This window comes from Oncorhynchus mykiss, chromosome 9 (genome assembly GCF_057628025.1).
Source record: "Oncorhynchus mykiss isolate SJ-2025 chromosome 9, ASM5762802v1, whole genome shotgun sequence".
NCBI classification, from domain to species: Eukaryota; Metazoa; Chordata; class Actinopteri; order Salmoniformes; family Salmonidae; genus Oncorhynchus; species Oncorhynchus mykiss.
In genome coordinates, this window is record NC_143030.1 from 75,829,382 (window position 1) to 75,844,058 (window position 14,677).

Sequence of the window (14,677 nt, forward strand, 5' to 3'; positions counted from 1 at the left end):
GTTGTCAAATACTTTTTAAATGTTTATTCTTGATAAACAATTACAAAACTGCAGGTAGATTCACTCATACAATATGTTTACACTAGTATTATTTGTGATTATTTTGGTCTGAGTTGTGTGTTGGTGCACTGAATGTTTCATTCTGCTATGATTTTCATAGTTAATGTAAAACTAAAATCCATAACTAAGAGAACTGCAAATAAACATTGCAAAACATTCACTTAAATGAGATACAGGATTAAATTGATACTGCAGAAGGTGACAAATAATAATTCAAAATAACTTGGGTTTTGTATTTTTCCGATACAGGAAATGTACAGTAATTTTACATAAAGAATCACAACCAATTACTTTAACTTTTTTATTGCATACATTGAAAATGACAGCCAACCAAAAGTAAAAACCTTCATAATTACAAATTAAGTCGATGAATTTATACCTCATAATATTGTATTCACATCTTACTGATATCTAGATCAGTTTGAAATAACGTGAGGGTATTTTAATCATAGGCCTTCATTTCATAACATTCAAATGTAATCTGCACCTGATTTAAAGATATGTTGGTCTTTGGAAGAAAATAAAAATGGTCTTGCTTGGACCATCCTCTAAAAATCAATAATACCCTGCTTCCTGGAACGATACTGCCCTTCTACAGACGTTAAGGATGTTTGTGAACAGGTTAGTCATTGAGCTAAAAGTATTATTAGCTCTGCTATAATTATGTTATCAGACTAAACCACAATAATCGAAAGGGGGATAACTAGTCAGTTGTACAACTGAATGAGTCTTCCACATTTAACCCAACCCCTCTGAATCAGAGAGGTGCGGGGGGGGGGGGATGCCATAATCTTCACGTCTTTGGCGCACGGGGAACAGTGGGTTAACTGCCTTGCTCAGGGGCAGACTGTCAGCTCGGGGATTCAATCCAGCAACCTTTCGGTTACTGGCCCAACGCTCTAACCACTTTAAACCACCTGTTTAAACCAAAAGTATACAGAATGACAAATCTACAAAACAAAGTGGAACAGAATTGAATGTTACCTTGGGTACATTTGCCACTCCTTATGTGCAGTCCAACAAAGTTGACATGAAACAATACAAAAGTGGGGGGAAGAAAACAAGGAAATGGACACAGGTGCTTGCTTACTGATCACAATAATTTAAGTCACGGAATAATTAATAATGGACAATACATAACACACTGGATGTTCTTAATTAATTTGCTTCCCGGGTTTAAGCGTCTCTCTCTGCCAGTCAGCTCTGTATGGTTGTTACTCCTGTCTTGAACTCAATCAGTGATGTCCTGTGAGCATTACACCAACTTCTTGGCCTCAAAGAAGCTCTTGAGGTGCTTGAGCTGCCAGATGCCAGTGAAGATGAGGATAAGTGTCTGAGCTATAGACCACCAAAGCACATGCTGATTGGTGCTCTCACTCGTCATGCGAAACCGCTCCTCACGATACTGTTGAGAGAGAGATACACAGACAGTCACTAGATCGTTAAAAGACAGGGGTAAGATGTGGATTCCACAACAGCTTTGTGTGACATTATACAGGTTAAAATACATGTAAATATTTATTATCCTCTTATGGCTGTGGCGTAGTTACTCAACTCAAAATGTAGATGTTCTCTTTCAACCCACCTGCTGATAGTTCTGCTCTTTCTGGATTTGTTCTACTTGGTCCAGTAATTGTCGAGCTCTCAATTGCAGCTCTGTGAGCTTGTCTTTTGCTGCGATTTCGGGGTAGTTGTTGGTATGTTCACCAACCTGAATATCCAGGTGGACTCTCTAAGATGGAACACAAGGTTAGAATACCAGACTATCTGCATATTTACTGGTATACGAAATGTTTTATTTTTCATTGTGAGAAGAAAATGTCCAGAACAACATGCCATTCATACCAGTTTGCCGCCAGCGAAAAGGGCCATCTTGGTGGAGTTGGAGTGCAGGCAGATCTGGTGCTCGCCTGGTGTATGGGAAGTGAAGGTGAACCGTCCATCTGACCCATACTGACGAGACAGAATTATCTAGAATAGAGGGTTGGAGAGAGAGAGACATACCGATGAAACATACGTGGAGGCTTTGTGTGTATGAAGATTCATTACAGTTTGTGTATGTCTGTTCACTTTTGAGTGTGGTAACCTTGTATCTAATCTTCTCATTGTTTGACTGACCTTAGTATCCGGATCTTTGATCTCCACATGCATTCCAAGGCCAGGGGAGGTTTGGAGGAAGGATCCCATCTGCTTGTCCCACAGCTGGGTCCTGTATTTCCCTGATAATAGAGAGATAGATGCCAGATGAAAGGATATTTCTCGCATCCTCGATAAAGGGAATATTCCATATCAAATAACACGGTGGCTAATCCAACAGTCACAACCTGTATAATCTTCTCATCTTTGTAGCTAGCCAGCAAATTTTTATTTATTTATTAAGACCCATGATATATTTTTATCCATCAAATCTAGCTACATCTGTCAGGAAATGAAAGACATTCATGCACTAACTGACTGGATTAATCAAAATAGCCTATGAGCCAGAAGCAGCTGACTAGTTAACCAGTTTTAACGTTATCTAACGCAAAAATAAGAATTTACCAATAACCATAGTCTCATCTGGAATTTCCTCTATAAAGCATTTTTTCTCCGTCTCTCCAATGTGAAAATAGAGAGCGTAACTTGGAGAGAGCCAAGCAAATAATATGATAATTCCAGCGCCAGGTGCAGTGAGCATCATGTCAAATCAGCTTTGTTGTCCCCTGCAGCAGGGTCAGTGTAGTAAATGCAACCAGCTGCTACTTTACTTTTATTTTGAAATGATTGGAACCCCGCCGGAAGTGGTTGCACGGGCCTTTTTCTTTTTTTAAAACTGATTCGCACACTACCCAGAATGCCCTTCACCGAGACCATTTTCGGTTGTGTTTGTTATGATGCGAGGACATTTCAGCATCTAGCTACAATAACGTTTCGCTCTACACTGTTATAAAAACAGTGATTAGTTGTTGTTTAGACAAGTTGTCTGTGACTGTAGCGTTTAGCTACTTTTTTTTCTCCAGATTATTATTGCTGTTTGATTCTCGGGAAGATATAGGCATGGCGCAGTACAAAGGTGCAGCAAGCGAGGCTGGAAGAGCCATGCAGTTGATAAAAAAGCGTGAAAAGGAAAGAGAACAACTTTCACAGCTAAAGGAGAAAATTGCTCAGGTCAGTCCCTTGTTAGCTAAGTAATAGTATTGCTTATTCACTGCTATCTAGTTACTGAAATATATCAAACGAGCAATATATAGCCTTTGCGCTAGACTGTTTACAGGAGGAGCCTTAACGTTCCTAGCTATGTGTCCCCCTCTTACTACCCGAATATCTCATACAGGACAACATGGTCAAGTCCAACATAGACAAGAAGTTCTCAGCTCATTATGATGCGGTGGAAGCAGAGCTCAAATCCAGCACTGTTGGTAAGTATATTATGGAACCTTTTCCATGTCAGACTTGCCTTTTTTTTTAAATAATGATGAATGTTTGAATACATAATTGTGAAGAACACAATCTTACTGCAATATGGTCTTCCCTTGTCAGGTCTGGTGACACTCAATGATATGAAGGCCAGGCAGGAGGCTCTTGTGAAAGAACGAGAAAAGCAACTGGCCAAGAAGGAGCAATCAAAGGAGTTGATGCTGTGAGTTACTGTATTCCGCGAGTTACTTGATTCCATGACACTTTTCTATCTCTTTAATGATCTTTCAATGACCCCTGATTATGGGTGAAATCTTCAGTCAAAAGCTATTGTCAGTGTCTCATCTTGGCTCTCTTTCTGTCTACCTTCAGAAAGCTGGAGAAGCAGAAGGAGAAGAAAAGAAAGGAAGAGCAGAAGAGAAAGATTGCCAGTTTATCCTTTAATCCTGAAGATGAAGAGGAGGAGAAAGAGGAGACTGAGGAGGAAGAGGAGGAGGAGGAGGAAGAGGACTGTGAGTGGTGTTCATAATAAGGCTGTTGTTTATAGCCACAATACTTGTGTATAGTATTGTCCAAGAACAATCAATAAATACTGACTTTTATCTTCCAAAGATTTCCCCGCTAAGAAGAAGAAGCTAGGGAAGAACCCAGATGTGGACACCAGTTTCCTGCCAGACCGGGACAGAGAGGTGAGCCTTATGTATATACAACCAGTCACACTTATTTTCTCCAAATCAAACCTCCCTTACATTGAGGGAGAGTATTTGTATTTATTAATGATCCCTATTAGCTGCTGCCAAGGCAGTTCAAAATCCAGGTTTACCCCAAACAGTTTAGTCACAGCCTTATTCTAAAATGGATTAAATTCATTTTTTCCAACTTGATTGGAGTCCACCTGTGGTAAATTCAATTGATTGGACATGATTTGGAAAGGCACACACCGGTCTATATAAAGGTTCCACAGTAGAGAGTGCATGTCAGAGCAAAAACCAAGCCACGAGGTCGAAGGAATTGTCCATAGAGCTCCGAGACAGGATCGTGTCGAGGCACAGATCTGGGGAAAGGTACCAAAAAATTACTGCAGCATTGAAGGTCCCCAAGAACACAGTGGCCTCGATCATTCTTAAATGAAAGAAGTTTGGAACCACCAAGACTCTTCCTAGAGCTGGTCGCCTGGCCAAATTAAGCAATCCGAGGAGGATCTTGGTCCGGGAGGTGATCAAGAACCCGATGGTCATCCTGACAGAGCTCCAGAGGTCCTCTGTGGAGATGGGAGAACCTTCCAGAAGGACAACCATCTCTGCAGCACTCCACCAATCAGGCCTTTATGTTAGAGTGGCCAGACGGAAGCCACCCCTCAGTAAAAGGACTCTCAGACCATGCAAGACAAGATTCTCTGCTCTGATGAAACCAAGATTGAACTCTGGTCTGAATGCCAAGTGTCACGTCTGGAGGAAACCTGGCACCATCCCTACGGTGAAGCATGGGTTTGGCAGCATTGTATTGTGGGGATGTTTTTCAGTGGCAGGGACTGGGAGACTAGTCAGGATTAAGGGGAAAGATGAACGGTGCAAAGTACAAAGGGATTATTGATGAAAACCTGCTCCAGAGCGCTGAAGACCTCAAAATGGGGCGAAGGTTCAGTTTCAACAGGCCAACGGCCCTAAGCACACAGCCAAGACAACATGGGAGTGGCTTTGGGAGAAGTCTCTGAATGTCCTTCTGTGGCCCAGCCAGAGCCCGGACTTGAACCCTGATCGAACATCTCTGGGGGAGACTTGAAAATAGCTGTGCAGCGACGCTCCCCATCCAACCTGACAGAGCAGGAGAGGATCTGCAGAGAAAAATGGGAGAAACTCTTCAAATACATGTGTGTCAAGCTTGTAGTGTCATACCCAAGAAGACTTGAGGCTGTAATCGCTGCCAAAGGTGCTTCAGCAAAGCACAGAGTAAAGGGTCTGAATACTTATGTAAATGTGATATGTCCGTTTATTTTTAAAAACAGTTTGAAAAAATTATATTAACCTGTTTTTGCTTCATCATTATGGGGTCTTTCTTTTTTTACTGTAAAATAGCATTGTATCTGGTCAAAAACCATTTTTTCCCAAAAGTTTACTAAGGGCTGGTAACCGGCTGATTAGTCAGCTATTTGAGCCAGTAAAGGGGGCTTTACAATTCTTGGGTCGTGGAATTACTTTAGCTTTCCTCCAGGCCCGAGGGCACACACTTTCTAGTTGGCTTAGATTGAAGATATGGCAAATAGGAGTGGCAATATGGTCCACTATTATCCTCAGTAATTTTCCATCCAAGTTGTCAGACCCCGGTGGCTTGTGTCATTGTTGATAGACAGACAACAATACTTTTTTCACTCTTCCCCACTCACTTTACAGAATAAAAAATGACAATGCCTGTCTTTTAATAATTTGATCATTTATACTTGGATGTGTAGTGCTAGCATTTGTTGCTGGCATGTCATGCCTAAGTTTGCTAATCTTGCCAAAGAAAAAATAATTGAAGTAATTGGCAATATCAGTGTTTTCTGATGAATGAGCCACCTGATTCAATGAATGGTGGAGCCGAGTTTGCCTTTTTGGCCAAAATGTAATTTACGGTGCTCCAAAGCTTCTTATTTTTGTTTTACTATCATTCTTTGTCATTTCTTTGTTTCATAGTGTAGTTTATTCTTTTTTATTTTAGTTGCAGGATTTCTCTATTTGCAGTACGTTTGCCAATCGGTTGTAACCAGACCTATTTGCCAATCCTTTTGCCGCATCCTCCTCAACCATACCATTTTTCAATTCCTCATCAATCCACAGGGATTTAACAGTTTGTTTTTTTTATTTTATTTTTTACAATCGTTTTCTTAATAGTTGCATGCTTATTTGTAACTGGAATAAGCAATATGTCAAGTGCAGCATCTGGTTGCTCCTCATTACACACCATGGACCAACAAATATTCTTTACATCAACAACATTGGAATCACTACAAAACTTATTGTATGACCTCTTATACACTATATTAGGCCCAGCCTTTGGGAACTTTGGTTTTCCTAGATATGGCTATTATATTGTGATCACTACATCCGATGGATCTGGATACGGCTTTATAGCACCTTTCTGCAGCGTTAGTAAAGAAGAGATATGTTGATGATTTCATTCCTGTTCTGTTTGACTAGCCTGGCAGGTTGACTGATTAGTGCCAGTGACCTGGTTCAGGTTGTTAACAGTTTGAAGCTTTTTCTTGAGTGGGCAGCTTGATGAAAAGCCAGTCGGTATTTAAATCACCCCTGAAAATATACCTCTCTGTTGATATCACATGCATTTCACACATGTTGTCCAGATACTGACTGTTAGCACTTGGTCTATAGCATCTTCCCACAAGAATGGGCTTTAGGTTAGGCAGACGAACCTGTAGCCATATTACTTCAACAGTATTTAACATGAGATCCTCTCTAAGCTTTATAGGAATGTGGTTCTGAATATAAACAGCAGCACCTCCACCTTTGGCATTTCTGGCTTTTCTGTAGATGTTATAATACATACATATTTTGAGCACTTTTCTGGGATGCTTGCTTGTTTTCATTGTTTAACTGGGAAGCTTAGCTGAGGTAGATTAGCTCATGTTATTTCTGTCAGTGCAGGGTGAGCTGCACACAGTGGACTTCCTACTAGGGCACACCGCCTCAGTGCTAACAGTATAACTCTGGTTCATAGGCACATGCATACAATAGCTGTAGGATCAGCCGAGGCATTCAGGGCAGTCAGAGGGACATAAATGAGGTTACTTACATTGTGTCTTCCAACGCCTCTGGGATTATGACAACTCAGCGACACAACGGTGGGGATTAATTGAGCTGCATCTGGGTCATTGATAAGTCATTGTCTCAACGCAGCCTGATAATGGTGTAAAAAGATCCAGGAACCCAAATGATTTGGGTGGATCCCGTCCTCCTTTTATAAAACAAGCTTTGTTTCCAGAATGTATTATCATTGTCAATAAATGTTACACCCACAGAGCTGCAATAGTCTGGTAGCCAGTTATGGGAGGGTTGAAACGTTCAGTGCCACGATTTGGCTGAGGGCCAGATATTATGGGGAGTTTGTTTGGTGTCAAGCAGAGACCCAATCGGTTCTTTAAAATCCATCTTCAGCTGTTCTGAGTGGCCCTTCATAATGTCATGGAATCCTACATGAACTATGAGGGCCTCAATTTCCTTTTTGCTCCAGGGACTGAGTCATTTCTCACCATTGAACTGCCCAATACAACAGCCGGAGATGGGGATATCCTAACCCTTTGACTCCTGTCCAGTATGCACAGGGTGTACACTATATAAATGTGCCTTTATACACACACACAGAGCCCAGGGCATACACTATATAAATGTTGTGTGTGTGTGTGGGCATACATGCATATATATATATATATATATATATACACACGCACATACAACCGTTCAAAAGTTTGAGGTCACTTAGAAATGTCCTCGTCTTTGAAAGAAAAGCAACAAAAAAAATGTCTGCCAAAATAACGTCAAATTGATCAGAAATACAGTGTAGACACTGTTAATGTTGTAAATGACTATTGTAGCTGGAAACGGCTGATTTATAATGGACAGCTGAAAACTGTTGTACTGATTTAAAGAAGCAATAAAACGGGCCTTCTTTAGACGAGTTGAGTATCTGGAGCATCGGCATTTGTGGGTTCAATTACAGGCTCAAAATGGCCAGAAACACACAACTTTCTTCTGAAACTCGTCCGTCTATTCTTGTTCTGAGAAATGAAGGCTATTCCATGCGAGAAATTGCCAAGAAACTGAAGATCTCGTACAACGCTGCGTACTACTGCCGTCACAGAATAGCGCAAACTGGTTTTAACCAGAATAGAAAGAGGAGTGGGAGGCCCCGGTGCACAACTGAGCAAGAGGACAAGTACATTACAGTGTCTAGTTTGAGAAACAGACGCCTCACAAGTCCTCAACTGGCAGCTTCAATAAATAGTACCCACAAAACACCAGTCTCAACGTCAACAGTGAAGAGGCGACTCCGGGATGCTGGCCTTCTAGGCAGAGTTCCTCTGTCCAGTGTCTGTGTTCTTTTGCCCAACTTAATCTTTTATTTTTATTGGCCAGTCTGAGATATGGCTTTTTCTTTGCAACTCTGCCTATTTGCGACATTAACAATGTCTACACTGTATTTCTGATCATTAAGATGTTATTTTAATGGACAAAATGTAGATTTTCTTTCAAAAACAAGGACATTTCTAAGTGACCCCACATTTTTGAATGGTTGAAAATACACACTCACACACACAGAGCCCAGGGTATACACTATATAACTGTTGTGTTTGTGTGTGTGTGTGTACACACACAGAACCCAAGCTTAAAATGTGTTTATTATTGGGAGTTCAGGAGGAGGAGAATCGGCTTCGAGAGGAACTGCGCCAGGAGTGGGAGGGAAAGCAGGAAAAGATCAAGAGTAAGAGAGATTGATTACACGCGACAATCACACATGACGATTACATCCAGTGCTCTTTTTATATTGGTCCCTAATGGTAATGACGAGCTTGAATGAATAGTTCACTACCCTTGCCATGATAATGACACTTATTGATAATGCCATGATAATGACACATCTTCTGTGCAGGTGAAGAAATTGAGATCACGTTCTCCTACTGGGATGGATCGGGGCATCGTAAGACTGTCAAGGTACAGTAAGAGAGAACCGGTTGCTTAGCAATGGATGTGATGCCGGAAAGCAAATGGAGTCATACATTAACTTTGGTCGCATGAGACACACCTGTATACTATAGCATTTATCAGTGTGCACTGTTGTGTGTTTACTGCAGATGAAGAAGGGCAATACCATGCAGCAGTTCCTTCAGAAAGCACTGGAGGTCTTGAGGAAAGATTTCAGTGAGCTCAGGTAAGAGTAGATGTGACTGAAGTGGTGGCTTTGGTTTTATCTAGGTGGGTGTATTCACTAGAAAACAGAAGCAAACCAAATGAAACTGGGAGGAACCCTACCTGAATTCGTCAAATAAAAACTTTTAAGCCTTTTTCATCTCAAAGCATTTTCCGTTTTGGAGTAAACGGTTTCCATTGTAAAAAAAAACGTTTTGTGACTGTTTGCTACGTTCTTCGTCTAATGAATACACCCTAGGTGCCCATTGGCACTAACATTTTATAGGATTTCCTTTTAATGTTATTCTTTATGAAGGAAGGTTGTAAAAGGTTGGGGGGTCTTTGTAGGGCTGCTGGTGTCGAGCAGCTGATGTACATCAAAGAGGATCTGATCATCCCACATGTGAGTGCTGCTGTACACCGATCTGAACTATTATACATGTACGTCTCTTCTGCATATTAAACTGAACAATTATCTCTGTTTTATGTTCTAGCATCACAGTTTCTATGACTTCATTGTGACAAAAGCTCGAGGCAAATCTGGTGAGCCAGTGGTGACTTCAAAGGTCATCCAAAAATCGCTGTTATATTTAAACATTTATGTAACTTCACTGATGGCATTATATAATATATATATATATATTATTCCACTACAGGTCCACTCTTCAGCTTTGATGTCCACGATGACATTCGGCTGGTGAACGACGCCACTGTTGAAAAAGACGAGGTGAGGAGATCCATATTGTCGTAATATTCAATATCCAAGTGTGTTTTGAATCCAAGTTATTTGCCAGTGCAGCAGCGTTAACAACAACGAGTGTCCTTGGTGTGTCGTAGTCTCACGCAGGTAAAGTGGTGCTGAGGTGCTGGTATGAGAAGAACAAGCACATCTTCCCTGCTAGCCGCTGGGAGCCCTACGACCCAGAGAAGAAATGGGACAAATACACCGTGAGTGGTGATCTCTAACCTTAACACACTTGTCAATATCTACGTAGGAATATTAGAATTGCTTTCTTATAGTTTTATCAAACGATCTGATTGGTATTCTAGGTTTATGTCGAGTGTGATGTAATGTGTTCCTCTACATTATTTCCTGCTGTGGCCAATCACAACGTCACGGTGTACAAATGAAACAGCAAAAGAATGTAGCATCATTGGCTGGATAGATCATTGTGCATTTAATGGCTTGTGATTTATACCCTTTTCCAACTTTTGGGCCGAAACGAACAGGATAGTTTCATAAGTATTCTCCACATGACGTTGTATGAGTGTCGACGCTTACAGAGCTGCATGCATATGGGCCTGTTAACTTTCAGCTGTTATTTAGTTCATAAAACATGTAGGAAATAGCAAATATAGGCCTATTATCAATAATAGAATCATTATAGCCCAAAACGTTTATTATTAGGTAAAGAATGGATATGAAGTTGAGAGGTTTATCGTAAAACATGAAGATGATGCAACTTAAATTAAATATATTTTTTTGTATTTCTTGTTTTTCAGATCCGGTGAAAATATTGTCTTCGGGATCTTTCTGGACACACATTTTTTTCCCCATGTTATACTGTTAATGTATTGTCAGAAGCATTTTACTTTCAGATTGATAAACTATGTTCACTTTAAATCATTAAGTTTCTCTTCATTGTTACTCCTCAACCTTTTTTTTTTTCATTTCCCCAAAGTGTTGTTGCCTAACAAACCATAGTGATTTCTTTACCATAACATAACCATTCTGTTTATGAAATATTACTGCTTTAATTTCTATGAAAATGTGTGATCCCAAATCATTTAAAAATAACAAAAAAACAAAACAAACCTACACTTGGACGCTGTTCACTGTGTTAATTAAATTCGATCAACTTTACTAATTTATATTATTAAAAACAACATTTTTATTTGGCCTTGTTTATTGTAATAAGTGTCCTGAATGTGGTTTGTTTGGCATCTCCGTTACTATTGTAAGACTCGGCTGTTAAAGATAATTGAAGAAATGGAACAATACTGTCAACTTGTCGTTTGAGCTACAAAAGAGGGTCCAGGCCCGCCAGTCGCCCATCCCTGCACATACAAGAGGAATCAGGCCGTATTCTTCTGGACCACGACTTGTTGACTTGATTGTAACTTTGGGCAATATTTTGGCAGCTTCAACTGTTTCCAGGTCCTCTGGCAAAGTATATGTGTCAGGTGAAGAAATGCTTCTATTTCTGGTGCTATACACTTATATGCCAGGTTTTTATCATATTTTATTTATCATATTTTACCATAAGTTTTAGCATTGCTGAAATGTTACCAGGGCAACTGCGACCAGTGAAGGATGGATATGCAGGATTACAGAACCTGGATAAGTGAAGGATGGCCATGCAGGATTACAGAACCTGGATAAGTGAAGGATGGCCATGCAGGATTACAGAACCTGGATAAGTGAAGGATGGCCATGCAGGATTACAGAACCTGGATAAGTGAAGGATGGCCATGCAGGATTACAGAACCTGGATAAGTGAAGGATGGCCATGCAGGATTACAGAACCTGGATAAGTGAAGGATGGCCATGCAGGATTACAGAACCTGGATAAGTGAAGGATGGCCATGCAGGATTACAGAACCTGGATAAGTGAAGGATGGCCATGCAGGATTACAGAACCTGGATAAGTGAAGGATGGCCATGCAGGATTACAGAACCTGGATAAGTGAAGGATGGCCATGCAGGATTACAGAACCTGGATAAGTGAAGGATGGCCATGCAGGATTACAGAACCTGGATACGTGAAGGATGGCCATGCAGGATTACAGAACCTGGATACGTGAAGGATGGCCATGCAGGATTACAGAACCTGGATAAGTGAAGGATGGCCATGCAGGATTACAGAACCTGGATAAGTGAAGGATGGCCATGCAGGATTAAAGAACCTGGATAAGTGAAGGATGGCCATGCAGGATTACAGAACCTGGATAAGTGAAGGATGGCCATGCAGGATTAAAGGACCTGGATAAGTGAAGGATGGCCATGCAGGATTAAAGAACCTGGATAAGTGAAGGATGGCCATGCAGGATTAAAGAACCTGGATAAGTGAAGGATGGCCATGCAGGATTAAAGAACCTGGATAAGTGAAGGATGGCCATGCAGGATTACAGAACCTGGATAAGTGAAGGATGGCCATGCAGGATTACAGAACCTGGATAAGTGAAGGACTTTTTTTAATGATTCATTGTAGAGTTGATTTAGAGTAGAACTGTGATTGGAAGTGTGTCGTTTTTACCCTCGTATGGTCATTTCTCCCCTCTTTAGGACGTAACAATATGCCATTTAGCAGACATTTTATCCAAAGCGTGCAATGCTAGTGAGCATGATGGAGGCCATTAGTCTACCTGCTATACTACCTAGCTGACAGTTGAAGGCCTTTGCCTCGGGCTGTTAATGTTTTCTCATTTACTCCAGCTGTGTTTGGTTCCCTCTTAAGAGTATTTATTTAACCTTTTTATTTAAATAGGCAAGTTAGTTAAGAACAACTTATTTTCTATGACTGCCTACCCCGGCCAAACCCTAACCCGGACGACGCTGGGCCAATTGTGCGCTGCCCTATGGGTGACAATGCCTTCCAGATAACCAATAATCAGCGAGTAAAGAAAAGGATCAGACCGTTGGGCTCCTCCACCTCTGTGTTTACCTATTCACTGTGACATACATCGTTAGTTCCATTACGCCTATATACCTATACATACTCTCTTGTGATAGAAGTTGTTTTAGGAAAAATATCTAATCTCTCCTTGGGAATTGGATTTATTGTGACGCCAAATAATGTATGTATATCCTGTCCTCTCATGCACCATCTTATGTTGGAAGAACCCATTTCCTCTGCCGAGGCATTTTGAGGTACAAGAAGTGCGTGTCAGAATTAACAGTTTCACCCTACAGACCTTATACCTTGAAGGTATCTTCTACGATGGTATGGTTTCACCCTACAGACCTTATACCTTGAAGGTATCTTCTACGATGGTATGGTATGTGTCACTGCACAAGGCACTGTATTGCACATACAGTGCCTTGCGAAAGTATTCGGCCCCCTTGAACTTTGCGACCTTTTGCCACATTTCAGGCTTCAAACATAAAGATATAAAACTGTATTTTTTTTGTGAAGAATCAACAACAAGTGGGACACAATCATGAAGTGGAACGACATTTATTGGATATTTCAAACTTTTTTAACAAATCAAAAACTGAAAAATTGGGCGTGCAAAATTATTCAGCCCCCTTAAGTTAATACTTTGTAGAGCCACCTTTTGCTGCGATTACAGCTGTAAGTCGCTTGGGGTATGTCTCTATCAGTTTTGCACATCGAGAGACTGACATTTTTTCCCATTCCTCCTTGCAAAACAGCTCGAGCTCAGTGAGGTTGGATGGAGAGCATTTGTGAACAGCAGTTTTCAGTTCTTTCCACAGATTCTCGATTGGATTCAGGTCTGGACTTTGGCTTGGCCACTCTAACACCTGGATATGTTTATTTTTGAACCATTCCATTGTAGATTTTGCTTTATGTTTTGGATCATTGTCTTGTTGGAAGACAAATCTCCGTCCCAGTCTCAGGTCTTTCGCAGACTCCCATCAGGTTTTCTTCCAGAATGGTCCTGTATTTGGCTCCATCCATCTTCCCATCAATTTTAACCATCTTCCCTGTCCCTGCTGAAGAAAAGCAGGCCCAAACCATGATGCTGCCACAACCATGTTTGACAGTGGGGATGGTGTGTTCAGGGTGATGAGCTGTGTTGCTTTTACGCCAAACATAACGTTTTGCATTGTTGCCAAAAAGTTAAATTTTGGTTTCATCTGACCAGAGCACCTTCTTCCACATGTTTGGTGTGTCTCCCAGGTGGCTTGTGGCAAACTTTAAACAACACTTTATATGGATATCTTTAAGAAATGGCTTTCTTCTTGCCACTCTTCCATAAAGGCCAGATTTGTGCAATATACGACTGATTGTTGTCCTATGGACAGAGTCTCCCACCTCAGCTGTAGATCTCTGCAGTTCATCCAGAGTGATCATGGGCCTCTTGGCTGCATCTCTGATCAGTCTTCTCCTTGTATGAGCTGAAAGTTTAGAGGGACGGCCAGGTCTTGGTAGATTTGCAGTGGTCTGATACTCCTTCCATTTCAATATTATCGCTTGCACAGTGCTCCTTGGGATGTTTAAAGCTTGGGAAATCTTTTTGTATCCAAATCCGGCTTTAAACTTCTTCACAACAGTATTTCGGACCTGCCTGGTGTGTTCCTTGTTCTTCATGAAGCTCTCTGCGCTTTTAACGGACCTCTGAGACTATCACAGTAC

At 41.0% G+C, this 14,677-nt stretch overlaps 2 protein-coding genes across 2 annotated transcripts; one reads left to right on the forward strand and one right to left on the reverse strand.

Moving 5' to 3' along the window:
* Positions 1-347: 347 nt before the first annotated feature.
* LOC110532784 (transmembrane emp24 domain-containing protein 4) lies at positions 348-2,757 on the reverse strand. Its single transcript, XM_021616929.3, has 5 exons — positions 2,602-2,757; positions 2,179-2,279; positions 1,906-2,031; positions 1,646-1,792; positions 348-1,465 (listed from the first exon to the last, which is right to left on the reverse strand). Exons 1-5 carry the CDS (start codon positions 2,738-2,740, stop codon positions 1,316-1,318), a joined length of 663 nt encoding a protein of 220 aa, XP_021472604.1. The 5' UTR covers positions 2,741-2,757; the 3' UTR covers positions 348-1,315.
* A 55-nt stretch (positions 2,758-2,812) lies between these two features.
* On the forward strand, positions 2,813-11,251 carry fam50a (family with sequence similarity 50 member A). The gene is made up of 13 exons (XM_021616928.3): positions 2,813-3,207; positions 3,374-3,458; positions 3,580-3,679; positions 3,829-3,968; positions 4,069-4,145; positions 8,865-8,931; positions 9,100-9,161; positions 9,302-9,378; positions 9,705-9,759; positions 9,851-9,899; positions 10,013-10,083; positions 10,194-10,304; positions 10,860-11,251. Exons 1-13 carry the CDS (start codon positions 3,097-3,099, stop codon positions 10,866-10,868), a joined length of 1,014 nt encoding a protein of 337 aa, XP_021472603.1. The 5' UTR covers positions 2,813-3,096; the 3' UTR covers positions 10,869-11,251.
* Positions 11,252-14,677: the final 3,426 nt, after the last annotated feature.